The 20302-nt window shown below is 43.6% G+C and overlaps 1 protein-coding gene across 2 annotated transcripts in view; it reads left to right on the top strand.

The window, feature by feature from the left end:
* Positions 1–20302, top strand: part of LOC133376675 (protein lifeguard 3-like) — a 51379-nt gene that overhangs the window by 13090 nt on the left and 17987 nt on the right. The window contains exons 1-2 of one of the 2 annotated variants that reach the window (XM_061609273.1): positions 18194–18247; positions 19926–20143. In XM_061609273.1, coding sequence (XP_061465257.1) covers positions 19951–20143 — 193 coding nt within the window. In that variant the 5' untranslated portion in view covers positions 18194–18247; positions 19926–19950. Of the gene's footprint in view, positions 1–18193; positions 18248–19925; positions 20144–20302 lie in introns of those variants that run through there. The other variant, XM_061609272.1, reaches the window with a different exon arrangement.

The following is a 20302-nucleotide window of genomic DNA, read 5'->3' as shown; positions in this document are numbered from 1 at the left end:
CTTGTTCTTTCTCTGGTGAATTGTCTGTAGTTTTCCTTGGCTGAAAAATCAGCTGCATAAGCCTGGAATTATCAATCTAAAAAATAAGATTTCTCATGTTCCTTCTATCGGGAGTGTGGAGTGGGAGAGGAAACAACACTCTATATGTGTGAAACTGGCAGTGGCAGCAAAGCAAAATCACACACGCTTATCATTAACAACCAAGCCTCTTGTGGCACCCTAAATAATTAAAATGTTTATTGTGGCATGCTCTTGTGCCATAATAAATCAGTTTGTTGTTAATGTGTCACAAGACTCTTTGCAGTTTTTGCTGCAACAGACTAACACAGCTGCTCCTCTGGAAACCCTTAGATCAGGAGCATTCTCACTCTCTATAGGACTTTTTCCTTTTATAGGGTTTAGGCTCCTTCCCTCCTGGCTGCTTTTTCCAGGGAAGAAGCTGGACCACACCCAGTTCCTAAATTACATATAACTGTGACTCAGCAGACAACTAGTGAACTTTTTAACAGGCTTCTTTTCTCTTGGTGAGTAGATGGTACTACTATGCCATACTTGCCCAGTTGCTAGCATATTTGGGACCTTGTGATTACTATTCCCCCCTCCCGCCGCGTTGGAGTTGCATGAGCAGGGGTGAGAAAGAAGAGCATCTCTGCAAGCCTGCAAGTTGCCACCTCAGTCTTCAGTCTGGATTAAGCCTGCAATCCTAACCCCACTTGCCTAGGAGTATGTCCCATTGAATTCAGTAAGACTTACTTCTGAGTAGACAGGAATACGATTGCACTGTGAGTGTCTTAAAGGTTCACTGTCTTTATTAGTGGCTTGTGTAAATGATTCCAGTTAAGAGCAGAAAACATCCAGGACGCTTGCTGGACAAACCGTTATTGGTGATTAGACTACGGTTGCTATAAGCCTGCAAGAGTGACCCTGTTTTGTTTTTTTATCTCTGGCATGTTAAGAGGTATGGCATTAAACCTAATTCTTCCCTGAATTCTGCATCTGATTTCACAGTTCCTGAAAAGCAATGGTGGTTGCTGGTGGCATTGTGGGACAGAGCTCAAGCAGAGAAAGAATCTCAGTCTCCTGTGCCCAGATGCATGAAGATCTCTCTCTCTCTCGCTCTCTGTCTCTCTCTGTGTGTGTGTGTAACAGCAAGCTCCATGGGCTTGTTCTGCCTGGACAAGAATGCTTCTCTATAGGAGAGAAGTCATGCTTTGTTTTCTGGAAACAATTGCCTTCTTGAGAGGTTGAATAAGTGGAGCTTGTAGTGGACAAACCTAGAATGTATAGCAATAGTTTAGAATGGGATGACGGTGGTGGTGATTCAGAGGGAGAAGGAAATAAGAATTGCCAGACTGAAGGCAGCTAGTTGTGTTGTACACCTGTTGGCTTTCTGGATGTGATCTGCTCCTCTTATGTTATCTTTGTGACTTGGGATTCTCTGCAGTGTGGCTCCTTCCTGCAGCATGAAGTAGGGATGTGAAAAGCCTCCTGGCACATGGGAACAGTCCATAATGTGCTCCCTCTCCACACCAGCCTCTCCTCTGTTTTTGCGAGGGGCGTTGCTTGTGCAGATTCCTGTTACATGGCCAGAGGCTCTTCACATGACCCTTGTAGTGTGTCAAGGAGTTGTGCTGCAGGGGCTCTCATTCAACAGAGATAACCTGGGAAAGGGGACCATGGAAGACCTGTTTTACTATGCACTGAAGTCAATGTTTGTTGATTTCAACCCAAATCAGGCCATTCTGTGTGAATACATTTTCTGCGTTTTAATTGGCTGGCTGCAGAGCAAGCAAAGAATTCAGTTTATTGGACTTACTTGATATGGAAGAAAGGAATGTGTATGTGTTTCTCTCTTCTTCCTCCACCCCCACCCCGTGTATTAAATGCGTATACTGTGTTTTTCATGATATTGGGCCTACTAGAGCTAAAAAGGTGTAAACAGCGACACATCTTTCCTTTGGAATGTTGACAGGGAACCATTTCCAAATAACTTCTTTAAAATCATTGTTTTGTTCAGTTTTAGTATTTCTTGCCAGATATGTTTATAGTAATCCAGTGGATTCAACCTGTCTATTTGTCCTAACAAATATGCTTGTTCCAGTCTTTATGGAAATTTGAAATGCAACAGATATGTACACGATTGCCCAAATACCACCTGCCTCGTGAGATTTCTAGACATGTGTGGAAGTAGGAGTTTTTCTCTTTCAAGAGAAAACAGGTCTATTTTGGGAGAGAGCAGAACCAGACAGACCAGTTGTGGAGGTTGGGCAGTGGTGTGGGTGGAAGGGAAGCAAACCTGCTCCTTTTGAGGCAGCACATGTTGCTAACCACCTTCCTTTTCTGGTGCTCTGCTGCCTGACGGGAGGGCACTTTGCGCCGTCATGGAGTAAGTTAGGTAGGATTGTGATTGTAGCTACCGTAAATGAGTTACTACTGTGAGAGCTAATTAGCCTTCTCTTGCTCCTGCATGTGAGATACCTAAGAGGGTGTGGATGAAAGGAGTGTTGACTCCTCCGAACCTCCAGCTCCTGGTGCAATGACTTTTGGTAAGAATACTCCCCCAAGACATCCACAAGTACATCTAATATAACACTTGATGTGACAAATGAGGAATAGTCGAAACAGATTCCAAAGCCACAAGGATGGGGAGGTGGTGTAGTCTTGATCTCAAGTGCTGAATTCATTTGCTTTTTGAATGTTGTTGCAGTCAGACATTTTTTCCTGCCCCATCTTGCCTTCCTGTCATATAGAGATTTTTGTTATCTTGGTGCTCATTCAAGATCTTTATGATGTGCTAATTATTAAAAGAGTTCCACCACCAAAGCTGTAGCCTGGAAGATTATGCTGATGTCAGGCAGTGTGCAGGACACACCCAGATAAGCTGCAGGGTAAACGCAGATGTAAGACAAACAGAGAGTTCATGTGGACCCACCCAAACGCCATCCTGGTTTTGCAGCTGAACCAGTGAGCTGAATGGGTGGCTTAGTCAGTGGCCTTTCCCCCTTCTTTTAATGTTGGATGCACCATGTGGATCTTCGTGGGTCTATCTGCCCACTCTTTATTTTCTTAGGAATCAGTTTTTACAAAGTGGAAAACAGTTCTAGGATTGTGGTGGTGGTAGTGATGAGTTTCTTCCTGGTATGATGGGGGCAACCAGTCAGTGCCATGCACAGTTGGCTACAGTGTCAAACTTGCAGTGCCATTTTTTTCTCCTTCCTGACCCTGATGAAGAAAGGTATGCTTGAGCCGAATGCAAAGAGGGCACTTCCTGAGTGGCCCCACTGTTTTAAAAATGTAACACTAGTCTTTGACCCTAGAGTTGCAGCTGTAAGAAACCAAAAGCTTGGGCATGAGAAAACAGGCTACAATTGAGTTCTCTGCTGGCAACTTGCAAGCCTTGCCCTGGGGACTTAATCACAGCGCTACACTAAGACTCTGGCATGTACACGTACTTGTGTGTGTATATATATGTCCTCTCTTGGCTACATGTACAAGTACATCCCAACCTACACATAGGTTTAAAGCATTGGGGCACAGAACTTGTTTCCCAGAGGTGGAATTGCCCGGAATTTATCCTCACAGGTGTTGGCAACTATGTGTTTTGTGACCAGAGACAATATCCAGAAATCACACAATCCATAGGGCTCTGCCTCTTTAATTCTTCCCAGAATAAATATTTTTTCCAACTAATACTCAAAAACTGCAGACCTTCAAGTAGCTCAGGGATGGGGAATCTGTGTCCCTCCAGATGTTGCTGGACGACAACTCCCAACATCCCTGACCATTGGCTAGGGGGATTCTGGGGCTGATGAGAGTTGGGAGTCCAACAATATCAAGGCAGGGGAACCTGTGGCTCTCCAGAAGTACCTTATTGAGCCACATTTTGGAATGTTTATTGCCAGGCAATCTGAGAAGGCTTGCCTCCTGTAAGACGTTCTTTTTTTTTTTAGAGCAAACCACAACCCCTCCCCAGTGAGGTCACATGGTTCCCTAACTTCATTAGTCATTCATAGTAGGACAACAATGGATATACTGTAGTTCCCCGAAAGAATGCCTTCTCCCATGTGTACCTACTTCCATCTTAAGATCCTTTGCAGATGCCCTGGCTTAAAGTGCCTCTGCCAAATGAAGAGAGGTGAATAAAACACATAGGGACTAGGGAGAGGATCTTTTTATAGAAGTGGCACTCTGCTCACGGAATAGTCTTCCTAGAGAGCCTGGCACTGCCCTAATGATCTTTTTGGTGCCAGGAGGAGAAAATGTTCCTTTTCATCTGACCTTTTAAATAATATTTTACAATCTGGCCCTCTCAATTTTAAACTGAGTGTTGCATTGTGTTTTTAATTGTTTCAAGTTTTTTTTAATGTGGTGGTTGTTTTTCTGCTTTGTAAACTGCCGACAGAATTCCTGTGATGGGACAGCCATATAAATGCAGAAAATGCAACTAAATAAATAAATGTAGACAAGGTGGCGACTGGTGGTTCGTTCAGCTGCTGATGTAATTGCTATTTAATCTAGATGTGCAGGATACAGAGGCTTTTCAAGCAAGGAGCGCCCGCTCTCCTTAGTACCACCTTATTTCATAGCTGCTGCCTCATGACCATCCTCTTTGAGCCTAGCATGTTGGGGAGTGGAGTCCTGTGCCGCTCCCTTTGCCTCAGTTAGTCAAATGCTTGAGGGCTGATTCAGAGGGGCGGGAGCTGAGTTGAAGAGCCAAGAATAGAACAAACTCCACAGGAAGAGACAACCGTATTGCATGTGGCACCAGCATACACAAGGAACTGCAGCCAGCTTAATAGATGCACTGCTCGTTTTCTTCATGCTATCGCTAAACTAGTTGTCTTACTGTGCACTGAGTTTCTACTTCAGCATGGAGAGTATGTTTCAGATGCACCTGTCTGGATGATTTAATATTAGATTTCTTGCTCCTCTTCTATATTATTGTAAAATTGTTTACTAGCATATATTGCAAATATGCTTTTTTACTGCTAGGTTTCTATGACACACAAGAGGGGAAGTGTAATTTATAGTCTGCTTTTTTGTCAAAATTTTGACTTTCAAGGCAGCTAACAAAAAATAGTTCTTAAAAAAAAAAATTATCTAGGTCAGTCAAAGAGAGAAGGGATCAGCCCCAAACATACATACAGCTGGTGGTGGTGGTGACAGTGTCAGGGGGGAATATAAAATTTGTAGTGTAGTGATTGCTCAACATAAACATGTCTCCCTTCTAGAAAAAGATTTATAGAATTCTTTCAGAAGGTGAGTTAGGTCTGTGGAAATGGTCACTGTCTGATTCTTCTAAAAAGCTGTTCTATGAACAAATGCTCTACAAAAGTAATGTGTGAACAATTTTTCAATAAAACGTTAAGGAGTTGGATAAGTTATCATCCAGCTCTTCGCACATGGTCAAATACAGCCAAGAATGAATGCTTCCTTATAAGCTTTTTTTTATGATGCGGTGTGTATAGGATGCCCCTGTGACGTCCTTCCCCAGCACCACCTGTGAAGCTCTCACTTTGTGGCTACCAGCAGACAGGAACGTCAGGTTTATTCTTACCCTTTACAGCACTAGCACAGTTCTCAACAGATCCCCCTGCTAGGCCTTACTACCCAACACTCCGTATCTCTTATAACCTTTAGACTGTGCCTTAGTCTCTGCCAGGCTATCTCAATACCTTGTGTTGATGGGTATAGGTAATTCCCAACCCCCCCCCTGCAGCCTCTTGCACTGAAGCTTACAGCCCTGGGTTTCTCTGTGGTACTGGATACAAAGTCTTTTCCTCCGATCCGCCGCTGCCACCATTCGATATAGTTAGTTTTCAGCCTTGGTTACTTTGCTATTCCCTCTGGTATGTGTATCCCAGCTGAAGGAATAAGGCTTTTATTTAACCAAGAAATATTTATTAAGAATTAGAAATAACAAGATTACTTAAGGAATGTTTCACAAGCATATGGTTTCATCTATAGTCTGTTATGTACTTGACTTCTTACTAATTGCCTCAGAACTCCGACTCACTCTCAACAACAACAACAACCTCCAAACACCACCTCACAGCCACCACCTCAATTCACCACCAAACCTCCACCCAGATTCAACTGTCATTCTTCCATTTATACTCCCAGCCATTCAAACACTCAGCCAATCATTCAGCATTCTACTGCTCATGTACTCCCCCTCCTTTTTCACTCCACTTACCATATATCTTCTATATAACCAGCACTTACCATATTTACAATATAAGCAGGAACATCACAGCCCTCTTCATTCTTGGGCCTTTCCAAGTATGAGTTAGGAGACCAGAACTGGAATTCATTGTATGGTACAATCTGAAGTTTTTGTGTGAAAGCATGGCTTTGGCAATATCTGCTCATTAGGGAAAAAACAACCTATTTTAAGGTATTCCTATCTGCTTTCATCTTGACTAGTTCCTGTTGTGGTAGCTCCACAGCTGACACAGTAACTGGACAGAGGTCTTGCACTATCTGGTTATATGTTTATTGTTTAGCTGTTACCCGCCCCCCCAAAAAACCAAAATTTGACAATTCATTTTTATGCATGCTATACTTCTAATTAATGGAACAGGAGCCATGCTTACCTCTTTTTTCCTGGCTTTGCTGTTGCCTTTCCCCAGCTCTTACTTTATGCTTTAATAATTCTACTGCCAAATACGAAGTATCTTGCCTTCTCTGAATTTCAGACAATATCTGTACACACATACCCCTTCCAGGCAGGTAGGGATTTTCCAGTCACTCATTACCTGTTTAACAGGTCATTTTGGCATCCTCCTGTCCTTCTAGCACTTTGGGTATCTGATCTTGTGGAGTTTCTGGCCTCTGGAGTTGAGCTCGTTCCTCCACTGTTGAATAAAAGAGTTTGCTTATTACTTGAGGGGAGGAGGTTGCAAAGATATATGGGGTTGGACTGAGACTAAGTTAATCAAACTCATGTTTCTGTTATTTTATTTATTAGATTTATATCCCACCCTTCCTCCCAATAGGAGCCCACAGCGGCAAATGAAAGCACAAAAAACACTCAAAAACATCAAAAAAACAGACTTTAACAAAACATCCTTTAAAGCATATTAAAACAAAACATCTTTAAAAACATTTTAAACAAAAGCTTTATTAAAAAGCTACTCCAACGCAGACTCAGACTGGGATAAGGTCTCTACTTAAAAGATTTGTTGAAAAAAGAAGGTCTTCAGTAGGTGCTGAAAAGATAACAGAGATGGCACCTGTCTAATATTTAAGGAGAGGGAATTCCAAAGGGTAGGTGCCACTATACTAAGGGTCCATTTCATATGTTATGCAGAATGGACCTCCTGATAAGATGGTACCTGGAGGAGGCCCTCACCTTCAGAGTGTAGTGATCAACTGTGTATATAAGGGATAAGACTGTCTTTCAGGTATCTTGGTCCCAAGCTGTATAGAGCTTTGTAAAACAAAACCAGAACCTTGAACTTAGCCCAGTGGCTAATAGGCAGCCACTGCAATTCTTTCAGCAACAGAGTGACTTGTTGGCAATACCCCAGTAAGCAGTCTCACCATCGCATTTTGCATCAGCTGCAGCTGCACATAGATCACATTACAGTAATCCAGCCTGGAGGTTACCAGTGCGTGGACAACAGTGTTCAGGCTATCCCAGTCCAGAAACGGCCACAGCTGTCTTACCAGCTGAAGCTGGTAAAAGGCACTCCCAGCCACTGAGGTCACCTGGCCTCTAGCGCCAAAGGTGGATCCAGGAGCACCCCCAGACTATGGACCTGCTCTTTCAGAGGAAATACGACTCCATCCAAAGCAGGCAACTGACCAATTATCTGAACTTGGGAACCACCAACCCACAGTGCCTCCATCTTGGTAGGATTCAGACCCAGTTTATTGGCACTCATCCAGCCCAAAACCAAGTCCAGGCAGCAGTCCAGGGCTTGCACAGCCTCTCCCAATTCAGACGTTACAGAGAAATACACTGACAATACCGAACTGTACTGCTGACACCTTGCCCCCAAGTCTCACAGGGGCTTCATATAGATGTTAGACAGCATGAGGGACAAGAAATTGAAATTGTTGAAATTGATGGCACTAAAGACAAGACTGACATATCCCATCGATTTCAATGAGGCCTAATTTCAGCTTAGTCTGGAGGATCCAACTAGGGCTGTGCACAGACACACACACACCCTCATCCACCCCATGGCTCCAATCCAGAGGAAGGGCAATCAGGCTGACCTGCCATAGGTCAACCTGGAAACCACCCACCCTGGCCTGGAGCCATTCCCAAATATGTTCAGAGGTAAGACTCATGTTTAATTAGGGTTAAAAACCCTAATTGAACATATGGCAGGGAGAGGGAGGAGGAAGGAGATGTTGGGTCTCCTCCCCTCCCCGACTGAGAGCCAGGTCAATTTGTCTTGTGCGATGCCATTTTGCAAAGGGCTTTCCTTGCAAAACAGCACCCCTCAGGATCGTTTCCTTGGTTTGTGAGCAGAGGGAGTGATCCTGTGCGATGCTGTTTTGCAAAACAGCACCTGCTCCCCTGGAGATCACTGCCTCTGCTCATCAAGTGGGAAGGAGAGCCTTGGCTATCTCTTCTTCCTGCCTGATGCTCCTCTTCCTGACAGCCTTGGGTTGCTCTGGGCCATCAAATCTGCCCTGTAGCAATCTGTGGCCGTCAGAATCTGACTTGGCCAAGGTCCAAAAACATCTGAATGGGACTGATTTGGCTCAGGACTCAGCCCAATCTGATGCACAACCCTATATCCAATCCATGGATCAGTTCATGGGCCACATTCCCTTATAGGCAAGCTTCTGGGGGCTACATGTCAGTGGTGGACATAGCCAGAGGCAAAAGTGTGCAAAGCAAGAGAAGTGACTCTTATCTTTGTACAGTTGGCTGCATTTAAGCCATGCAAGTGTACACACCTTTCCTTCCAAGCACGCAAGAGACATTACTGGAATTCAGGGAAATGTTCCCTCGAGACAAAAGCTCTCAAGGGTGGTGCAGAGCAGTGGCTTGAGGAGAGTCCCAAGGGCCAGATGGAGTATTTGTCCCCCCAGGTCTGAGGTTCCCTACGCCTGCTCTAAACACTGGAAGAGGCATAACCTGCACATGTCGCTCGATGGTATGTCCTCCCTTGTTGAACTCCTATTTAGGAGTGTATATTTAAGAGTGCTTGATGCCCTTCAGTGTATTTCATTTTGTAATGTCAGTTTCGGACAGCATTATGTGGTGTGAAATGGTGACATTACAGAATAAAGGATAATCCTTTACAGTAAAATGTCTCCTTTCCATAGGAGATAATGAATTCACTGTATGTGAAAACATGGTAGGTTCAAAATGGCTTTTGTGTTTTTAAATATTGATGTGGTAACCCTGCTGTATTTATTTATTAGATTTATATTCTGGCCTTCCTCCCAGCAGGAGCACAGGGCAGCAAACAAATGCGCTAAAAACACTCCAAAACATCACAAAAACAGACGTTAAAATATATTAAAACAAAACATCTTTAAAAACATCTTTTGAAAAGAAACTTTAAAAACATCTTTAAAAAAAGCTTTAAAAAAGTATTAAAAAGTAATTCCAACAAAGATGCAGACTACTTAAAAGGCTTGTCGAAAGAGAAAGGTCTTCAGGGGGCACCAAGAAGATGGCGTCTGTCTGATATTTAAGGGGAGGGAATTCCACAGGGTAGGTGCCACTACACTAAAGGTCCGCTTCCTAGGTTGTGCGGAACAGACCTCCTGATAAGATGGTATCTGCAGGAAACACTTGCCTGCAGATTGCAGTAATCGACTGGGTATTTCAGGTATCCTGGTCCCAAGCTGTATAGGGGTTTGTACAACAAAACCAAAACCTTGAACTTAGCCTGGTAGCTGATAGGTAGCTAGTGCAATTCATTCAGCAGTGGGGTGACACGTTGGCAATACCCTGCCCTAGTGAGCAGTCTTGCCATCATATTTTACACCAGCTGCAGCTTCTGAATCAACCTCAAGGGCAGCCCCACATAGATCACATTAGGGTAATCCAGCCTGCAGGTTACCAGTGCATGGACAACAGTAGTCAGGCTATCCCAGTCCAGAAATGGCCACAGCTGTCTTACCAGCCGAAGCTGGTAAAAGGCACTCCTAGCGACTGAGATCACCTGGGCCTTTAGTGACAAAGATGGATCCAGGAGCACCCCCAGACCACAGCCATGCTCTTTCAAAGGGAGTATGATCCTATCCAAAGCAGGCAACTGACCAATTATTTGAACTTGGGAAGCATCTCCATCTTGCTAGGATTCAGACTCAGTTTATTGACACTCATCCAGCCCACCACCGAGTCCAGGCAGTGGTCCAGGGCTTGCATGGCCTCTCCTGATTCAGATGTTACAGAGAAATACAGCTGGGTATTGTCAGTGTACTGCTGACACCTTGCCCCAAATCTCCTGATGACCGCTCCCAAGGGCTTCATATAGATGTTAAACAGCATGGGGGACAAGATGGTACCTTGAGGTACCCCACAGCACAACTGCCAGGGGGCCGAAAGACAATCACCTAATGCTATTCTCTGAAAACAACCCTTCAGATAGGATTGGAACTACTGTAAAACAGTGCCTCCAATACCCATTTCACCAAGTCGGCCCAGAAGGATACCATGGTCAATGATATCAAAAGCCGCTGAGAGATCAAGTAAGAATAACAGGGTCGCATTCCCCCTGTCCTTCTCCCGATAAAGGTCATCCATCTGGACGACCAAGGCTGATACAGTCCCATAACCAGGCCTGAACCCAGACTGGAGTGGGTCAAGATAATCTGTTTCATCCAAGAGTAATTGCAATTGCTGCGCCACAACCCTCTCAGTCCCCTTCCCTAAGAAGGGGGTATTTGCGACCGGGCCGTAGTTGTCACAAACCAATGGGTCCAGGATGGGCTTCTTTAAAAATGGTCAGCTCACCGCCTCTTTCAGGGCAGCTGGAACCACTGGCCCTAGCCCTGCAGCTTTTTCCCTGATGATGTGGGATATATAGTGCTGTTTGTCGTGGTACAGTTCAGTGTACTTCCAAACCTTTATAGCAGGGATGGGGAACCCAGGGCCCTCCAGGGCCACATTCACACCATACATTTATTCCATTAACATTCCACTTTAAACAGTCATGGCTTGGAAAATGTGGTTTGTAAAGGGTCCCAAGTGGTTTAGCATTCAAGGCCCATCCATACCTAACCTCAAAATCTATGTTTTTCATATTTGATTGATGGCGTCGAGATCTATATATGTCCTGTTTGTGCTCGGGTTTATTTTTTGAAACCTGGATTTTCAGACATCATGTCGGTGGGGTTTGTTTTGTGTATTTTACTTTTGCATTTTGTCATTCCTCTAAGTCTGTCCCTTTATCGTGATTGGTCTTTAAAGGTCCTTTTGCTTTTCTTTTGTTTTTCTGTTCTGGCACACCACTGGAAGAGCGCGAAATATCTGATTTTTTTTAATTGATGCACATGCGCAGGTTTTTATGTAGGAAAAAAAAGATCTAGACCTCAAGTAGGGAATTAAAGATACAGGGTCAAACAGATGAGGGAGGGTCTACAAGAATGATTTTAGGAGGAGTACTAAGAACCTGCTCAGAAATCAGAGGGGCAGATGTTTTCCATCCTATTCCAACCATGGGCTGCAGAAAATGGTTACCTGAAAAGAAAGGAAAGGAAGACCTATAATTAAAGGTGTCTGCAGACTGGAAGTTAATTTACCATTTCTTAAAAAGCATCAAAACATAAACAGGAAATGTATGTGCAAAATGGTAAAATTAACAGTACCCTTCACCAAAGTACAAGGAAAACAAACGCCATTCCTAAGCCTTGAAAATCCACAAGTCATCTTATATAAAAATGTATGTTTGTATGAAAATGCAAAAATGTGCATTTGTAAATAATTGATTTTTCGATTGAGTGCAAAACACACAAGCAAAAACAACCAAAAGGTTTTTTTTACTCAAAAACCCTTCGTTCGGCTGTTACTGTTGTGGAAATTTGTGTGTGTATATATATATATATATATATATATATATATATATATATATATATACATACAGAGATTGTCAGCGGTCTGAGATGTGTGTGTGCTCCAGTGTCTGTATTTACCTAAGTAGCAGATATTTACCCTGCATTGAGATCACTGAGATTTAAGACTTAGTAAAATAAGAGAAGCTACTTTATTTATAGAAATACATAGTAGATATGAAAGGCATACCTTGTTCTAACTAACTAGCTAAGTTGGAGGCGCAGCGCCCAGACTTGGGTATTGCCCTCATGGCTCAGGAGAGAACAAAGACAAAGATGTCTCCTGTCTCCTTGAACAGTAGTAGAAGAAGAAGAAACAAAGGAAGGAGGGGCAGATAAGCTTCCCTGAGCATATACAATTGAAGGAACTTAGGTAGAGAACAGCAGAGGTAAAGGTAGGCAGGCTTATCCATCTGGAGGACCCTAACTCTATCTTCTCTTTGGAATGCAGACAAAAGAACCCAAACAGGAGTTGCTGTTGCCCCACTTCCAACAGTTACATAGAGCACAGTACATAGTACTTGAAAGTTATTTATACAATATAAACCTGTATTATTGTATTCAATATAGTGAAGGAAAGAGGTGCATTCTGTGGTCTCAAGGAATAGTCATTTTTTCGATTGTTGGTGTAATACAGCAAAAAAGCTTTAAAAAAGAAAAGTGATACTCTGCCTAAATAATTGCTTTTATGTTTGATAGCAAAATATAGATTTAAAAAAAAAAACAAATGGGAAAACAATGGGCAATGTGATACAGCTACAGAAGTGAGAAGGAAGTGCCCAGGTTCAGTACCAGAAGCACGAATGAGCTATACGAAAGGAGGAGGAGGCATGGACAGAGGGTGGGGCCTACCCCTGTGAACCGCCCATAATGCAAAAAAAGGGGCAAGATGTCCTTACTACAGATCTTACAGCAGTGAATAATCGAGACACAATGATAATCAGTTTATAGCAGGGAAGGGAAAATGGGGATTTAAGTATGAGAAAGTCAGTAATGGTGGGGACCGTCATATGGACACTGGCGAATTAATGGAAACAAAAGGGGCTTAGATAGCAGATTAAAAGGAGGTATGGATGGGCCCTTGGTCCCTCTTTCCAGAGAGCTCTAGTGCAATAAATGTATGGTGTAAATGTGGGCCAGATGTTGGTTAACTTCCAACTCCCATCAGCTCCAGCCCGTATGGCCAATGGACTCAGAGATGATGAGAGCTGTATTCCAACATCATCTGGAGGCCCACAGGCTCCGCGTCACTGCTTTATAGGGTCAAAGGTCTCTGATTTTTCTCTCTCTTTCAATTTGTGACTTCCTTTGACTTGTGTTACTGTCGAACTATTATAAAAACTGATGCTTGTACATTTCATTACCCCTCGCTCCTATTAGGATTTGATCAGATGAGATCATTGAGAAGCTCCTTTGTAATTGTAATACTTTTGGATTCTAATTTAGAATGCTCTGTCGTTCTTGCCAACCAGGAAATGAATGTGGTGTGTGATATCATGTGTTGCAAATGAAAGCAATGGTTTGAGTTAGCTGTGATGATAGGAAAGGGGAAAGTGACTCTTGCACAAGCTGTGGTGGCTTGATTGAAGTAACTTCCTTCGCTTATCGGTTTCTGCTTCAACTCTGTGAATTGTTATAGCGCCAATTCAGGGCACCAGAGCCCAGCCTCTTATGTGAACAAGGATGGATAAATAATGAGGTGCAAATTTAGTCTTTGACCGATATGAAGGCCAGCGTTTCCATGGCCTCCCTTTGGAAGAGCCCAGTTATTTCTGGCATTCAGAAAGCGTTTGCTGACAAATCTCTTTCTGGATCTGACCACTTTCTTTCTCTTTCCCTTCTCCCCCCCCCAAAACCAAAAAGCCATAGAAAACAAGGAAGAACACTCTCCTTTACACCATTTTACAAATTAATTATTAGAATGCTAATTGTGACCTCTATGTCAATGACAAGAAAAAGAAAACACTCAGAACTAGCTAAATAATGTGATTGGCTTGCTTATTTAATGCAAATGTCCAATGGGGGGGTTACCCAACCCTTTTCTTTGTAGATGCTGGGAATTATAGCTCTTTGAGGGGTAAACTACAGTTCCCAGGATTCTTTGGGGGTGAGGTGGGAACATGCTTTAAATGTATTGTGTGTACTCAGCCTCTGTGTTCAAGCTGTCCCTCAAACTATCCCTGTTTGTTTGGTGAGTGCTGCATTATATATCCAGGAAGGAGATGCCTCTCTTTCCTCTGACCTACTTTTCATAGCTTGTGTTCTGTCATGAAGCACACTTTGTTTCTTTCACTCCCCTGCTAGTTCCACCCTCTCCCCACTGTGTAAATCCCTAGATTTTTTGAAAAAGACAAGAAGGTGGAAAGGATTGGCATCTGCTGTGGCATGGCTGCCATTTTTCCTGTCCCTCCCAAGGCTTCCATACATTTTCCTACTTGGGATTGGTCAAAATGAGTTTGTTCACACAGGCACTTCACCCCAAAAGCAGGTCTCCTCAGAAGAAACTTGCTCCCTTTTCCTGCAGAGAACTTGCTTTCTCGAAAACTGCTGGTTGGTGGGAACAAGCCAGAAGGGAGTGTCAGTGTTTTGTAACTAGGCAGGCATTCTTTGGAATCAAAGTTTGGCAGCCTCTGTGCTCATAGTAGGCACTTCTATTTCAGCAGTTGCCGCCGCCACCGCTGAGGCACAGTTTGTTCCAGAAGAGAGACTGGAGCTGCAGCATCTGTTCCTATGACTGTGAAGGGATGTACGGCATAGGAAGCTATCTTATACCGAGCCAGGCCATTGGTCCATCCAGCTCAGTATTCTGTACATTGATTGGCAGCACCTCTCCAGGATTTCGTGCAGGGAGTTTCTCCCAGCTCTGCTTGGAGATCCCAAGGATTAAACCTGGGACTTCTTGTGTGCAGAGCACATGCTCTGCCCCTGAGCCCTGATCCTTGTGGAATTGGTGATATACTGTACATTAATCCTTGGGTTTGCCACCCTAGTAGTGTATCCAGTTATTGCCTAGCACTGTAGCAAGAATTTTGTACAGCATCTCTCTCACAAGGACCTATTTCCAAGTTGGACTTTTCCGGCCTTGTGAAGAACTCCACAGAAGTAACTACCCCTAACTTTGTAACACATCTGTATCCTGAAACGGGAGTGGGATGGGGAGACAATAACCTTTCTTCCAGTTTTTACAAAAGCGTCTTTCACCGATTGCCTGAGGGAATTCTAACTTGCCACACTGTGCTGGATGAGTGGCTATGCAACTCTGGCATTGTCCTGCCTTAGGGACTAGCATCATGACCATGGCATGGGGGTGGGGAACCTTAGGCCTAGAGGCAAAATGTGTTCCCCCACCCCCAGGCCTCTTTCTGGCTCTTGAGACTCTCTCCAGGCCACGACCCTGACAGGCCATGTTTCACCCCCTTTCCTAGTGTTTTTGCCTGGCTGAAATTTATCCTTCAGCTCTTCCTAGATGGAGGATAGAGAGGGGTGTGTCAGTGGGTGTAGAAATTAGCCTCCTGTACAAAGATAAAATGTATATTCATTTCTTCCCCTACTCATACCTCTGCCTACACCGTCTGCTGTCATATGGCCTCTGGAAGGTTCTCCAGAAGTGAATGCAGCCTCTGGGCTGCACCCCGGTCATAGCATCTGTTCCTGGCATGTGTAAGAAGCACTGACAAATGGGGGTAGGGCCATGGAATAAGCAGGCATTTGGGCTGAAACTCAGGCGGGGGTATTTAATGAGCGTTTCTCTGCTGCAGTCATCCATTGTATGGTGGTAACTGAGAACAATGTGGGCACAACTTGTAAGGGTTTTACTCTAAAAGGGAGGGATATGAATACATTAAATAAATAAATGTCATATGTTCAAGTGCCCAACTGTGGGCAGAGTGCTCTGGAGATTCTGTTCAGAGTGTGTTAATGGGCATAAGGACAAAAAGGCTGGTGTGCAGCCCCCTGAAGTATGTTGAAAGGAAACCGAGGTCAGTGGTGGAAATACTTGCATGTTTCTTCCAGTATCTCAAACTTGAGTTGGCCTGAGGCTGTACCCCCCTTCTTCCTGTGTTACCCCCTTTTTTGGCTTCTAACTATCATCATGTGCAAAAGCCTGGTATGAATAATCATTTGTTGGGTGTTATAACACTGGTGGTATTGCAGAATTAGCTACTTTTATGTCCAGGGAAGGCTTCTCTTTCTCTTCTGCCTGGCAGCACACATATTCAAGAGGACCATCCTATCTCCTGGGAGACCATATATATGAGCAACAAAATAGATGAACGCCTTTAGGGAGTCACTAGAGAAATCTGAAATGAGAATGGTAGTATATTTTAAAAAGTCCTGACGCCGACATTCCAAAGTGTTGCTGTTCAGATATGCCACTTGCTACTTATTATACAGTTAATTAAATCATAGAATAATAGAGTTGGAAGGGCCTATAAGGCTGTCAAATCCAACCCCACATTTAATGCAGGAATCCAAATCAAAGCATCCCTGACAGGTGGCTGTCCAGCTGCCTCTTAAATGCCTCCAGTGTTGGAGAGCCCTCCATCTCCCTAGGTAATTAGGTCCATTGCTGTACCACTCTAACAGTTAGGATGTTTTTCCTGATGTTCAGTTGACATCTGGCTTCCTGCAACTTGAACCCATTATTCGGGGTCCTGCATTCTGGAGCAATTATTATTATACAGTCTTGCCTGCTGCCCTTGCTAAGCTTCTCAACCTTCTTTTTATCTACCACTTTGAAAAAAAGTCTAAATGTGTAATTTTCTACTGTGTAAATATTTATCATCTTGGGGATGTTCTAGGACCCTTCCCTGACTTCTAAGCTTTTTTTTTTTAACTAGCTACTGCTTTCTTGCCTTACAGTATGTGTGAAAAAATATATATGAGCAGTTTTCTATTAAATTGCCCACCTCACTTATTCACTGTGTTCAGGGTAGCTTACAATAATTAAAACATTATTGTATTAGCCAATAGGGTAAATAGGTGGCTTACAATAATTAAATAGGTCTTGTAAGCCAATAGGTGGCTTACAATAATTAAAATTATTTTAATAATCAATAGTTCAAAAAATGAAATCCAGCAAAATTGCCAATGCAATTAAACAACAAAGCAACTCTGAATCAAGGGGTGTGCAAGAGCACACGAGGCTCTTGCTTGGTTTCCTGAATGTAGCTTGTGGTCACCCCAGGCGACTGGATTTTTTTTAAATTTGTGAGTCTGTGCTGTATCATGCTTGGAAGCTCAAATTCTCCTCTCCCCCCACTCAGAGTCTGTTGTGGTAGAAATGGGAGAAATTGTACTTTTGCCTTCTCACCAGAACCACCCTGTCTGTAACAACCTTGAGTTACAAATGGAGATACATGATCATAATGAGAATAATGGCTATGTCCCAGTCCAAAGGTGTAGAGCCTCCAAGCGTCTACATTCACTGTGTTCTACATAGGGGGGGGCACCAACCTTTTGGGCCCTTGAGTACATTTCCAAACCAGAGAAAATGTCATGGGCATCAGCACACTCTCTCACACATGCATCACAACCAAGCATTCACTGCAGCTTATTGAGTATGATAGGATACTTATTTAAAAGGAGGGGAAAGAATGGGCGAGGGGACCCTGGAGGCCCCAAGGGAGGCTTCTGTGGGCATACGTGTGCTTGCAGGTGCCACGTTGGTGACTCTTGTTCTATCCCCTATCCGATTCAGAATCATACAGGTTTCAGGATTGGGGTGGGGTCAGGAGCATAAATTATTTTACTTTTTATTATTTTGCCTTCTATGAGTAAACCCTTAATCTTCTAGCCTTCCCTCTCAATAGGAGATGCCCTCCTTTAGGAGATCTTCTTTAGGAGATGTTCTTAGGAGATGCCCTCCTTTAGTATCAGAACCTTCCCTAAAGATAAAAGAGAGGGTCCCTCTGTTTGCAGCAATACTAGTAAGAGTTCTTATCCTCTCTCAGGGGGACCAGACAGGGTTTAGAGACGCATAAAAATATTTTGAAACTTTTCATCATGGCTTCCTATGCTTTTTGTTAATTCAAACAATTACCTTTTCTTTATGCTCAGTAGGGCAATACCTTTTAAACTCTGTTGTGGTTTTATACTGTTTTAATTCTGTGAATCTTTTATCACTCTGGCCTTTGTTCTAATTGACTTACAGCACAATCCAATACATGTTTAATCAAAAGAAAGCTCCATTGGTTTCAATGGGACCTACTCCCAGGTAAGTGTGTATTGGATTGCAGCCTTAGTGTTGCAAAGACTCTTTCCCCCTCTGCTCTGTTCTTAAAGCGATTTTTATTTTTCTAGAAATACCTATGAATACTGGTACGCTGCCCAGAGGATTTCATTTATAGGGCAGCTTATAAGTTGATTAAATAATTTAAAAAATAACAACATTTGGACCAACAAAAACGTCACCAAATGGTAAGCAAGCTTTTGAGTTCTTCAGAACTCAGGGCCATAGCTTCGTGGTAGAGTATATGCTTTGGATGCTGAAGATCCTAGGTTCAATCCCCAGCACCTCCAGGTGAGGCTGAGAAGGACAGCTGTCAGAAATCCCAGAGAGCAACCACCAGTCAGCATAATCAACAATGGTGGATTAGACTAATAGCCTGACATGGAATAAGGCAGTGTCCTGTCAGGCAAGAGGAAGAAAAAGCTGGGAGTGGCACAGTTGTTCCCGAAGCCTGCTGTTTCATAACAGTCATGAGTTAGAATGCAGAAAGGAGTTTTGCCAATCCAAAATTGGATTAGTCTCTTGAGGGACAAAACAGATTGTAAAATGCATCCATTGGGGGGGTGGGGTGGGGAAGAAAAGAGAAGGGGAAGAAACCTCCCCATTTTTGAGAAACTAATAGTTACACAGTTCTGCCTCAAGCCCTAGCTGGAACTCGCAGGTCCCTAGGAAGGTGGTGAACAAAAAAAAAGAGCTAGCAAAAGGTGAAGATTACCTACGACACCATCTAAAAATTAAAAACTCAGTAGGAGCCAAATTAGAAAGCATCATGTTTGGAGGAATCATTGGCAATCACTCATGGCTGAGTAAGATTGTCTTCCAAGATAAGGTCTTTAACAGTGGGTCCGTAAGTGACCGTGGAGGCCAATTCTGGATCCACCCAGCCTCCCACAGTGAGGACATATGTTTCCAGATGGATTTGCTTGGAAGACGCCTGTGTGTGAATTTGTTTTATGTGGGGAGATCGGCGCACGCCGATCAACACACTATCTTGACAGAAAAAGGCTTTGACCCAGTGGCATGGGATACCACAACGACTGGAAGTCTTTTATCTGCTGCGACTTTCATCCACCTTCATAGCTGTTGTAACGTACACATTGTTATCCTCTGCCTGTTCTGCCATTGAGGACTTTCTTGGATCATTCTTTGTCTTGTTCCTCTCCCTTGACCTTACTGCCATGGGTGACCTTGCTGGGAGTACATGACTCCTGATGGCATCGCTCACAGGGTTCATTAGAACACGCAAGCCCACTTACCACTACAAGGTGACGATCCAGTGAGGATACATGACCTCTGACCCCACCAGCCATCTTCAGTGGTAATATCTTCTTTCATCAGTCTTAGGATCCTTCATTGCAGTCTTCCCAACCTGAATGTTTTGGGCTACAACTTCCATCAAACCAGCCAGCTGGGACAGATGGGAGTTATAATCCAAAACATCTGGGGGGCCCTAGGTTGGCAAAGGTGCTCTGCAGGACAGCTTTTTCAGTGTAGCCTTTCCTACCTTATGGCTCCCTCTGCTGGCCACTTTTGGATTGATGCACAAACAAGGTACAAGCAGAATGAATGTAGGTGATCTGTCTGGCTTGTACTCAGTATGGTGCATGTTTTTGGGAAAGAAAGGGCAGAGGTGATAATGGGATTTTACCTCTTTGTTTTTCAGTGCGGTGAGCCTTGCCTGAGACATCATGTCACATCCCACAGCTCCTCCTGGCTACGACGATCGGAACCCCCTCTATCCTCCACCCCCAGGGGGATATCCTAGAGGTTATCCACAACCTCCACCATACGGTGGTGGGTTTCCACAGCCTGGAGGCTACTCGCAACCAGGGGGTTATGGGCAGCCAGTTCCTCCTATGCCTACAGTCCCAATGGGCTTTGGTAAGCTGTTAGGCTTTGTTTTTGTTTTCATATTCATGAGCGGGTTGGCTTTAACTGAAAAGCGGACAAAAATGGAGAAGTCAAATGCCATGACTAGATGGCTAAAAGAATAGGGAAATGCTGAAGGTTATAATTATGATTACCTTGTAAAATGTCTTT

Source organism: Rhineura floridana, chromosome 2 (assembly GCF_030035675.1).
Source record: "Rhineura floridana isolate rRhiFlo1 chromosome 2, rRhiFlo1.hap2, whole genome shotgun sequence".
Classification (NCBI taxonomy): Eukaryota; Metazoa; Chordata; class Lepidosauria; order Squamata; family Rhineuridae; genus Rhineura; species Rhineura floridana.
The sequence above is the reverse complement of the archived record's forward strand: the minus strand, read 5'-3'. Positions and strand labels throughout refer to the sequence as shown.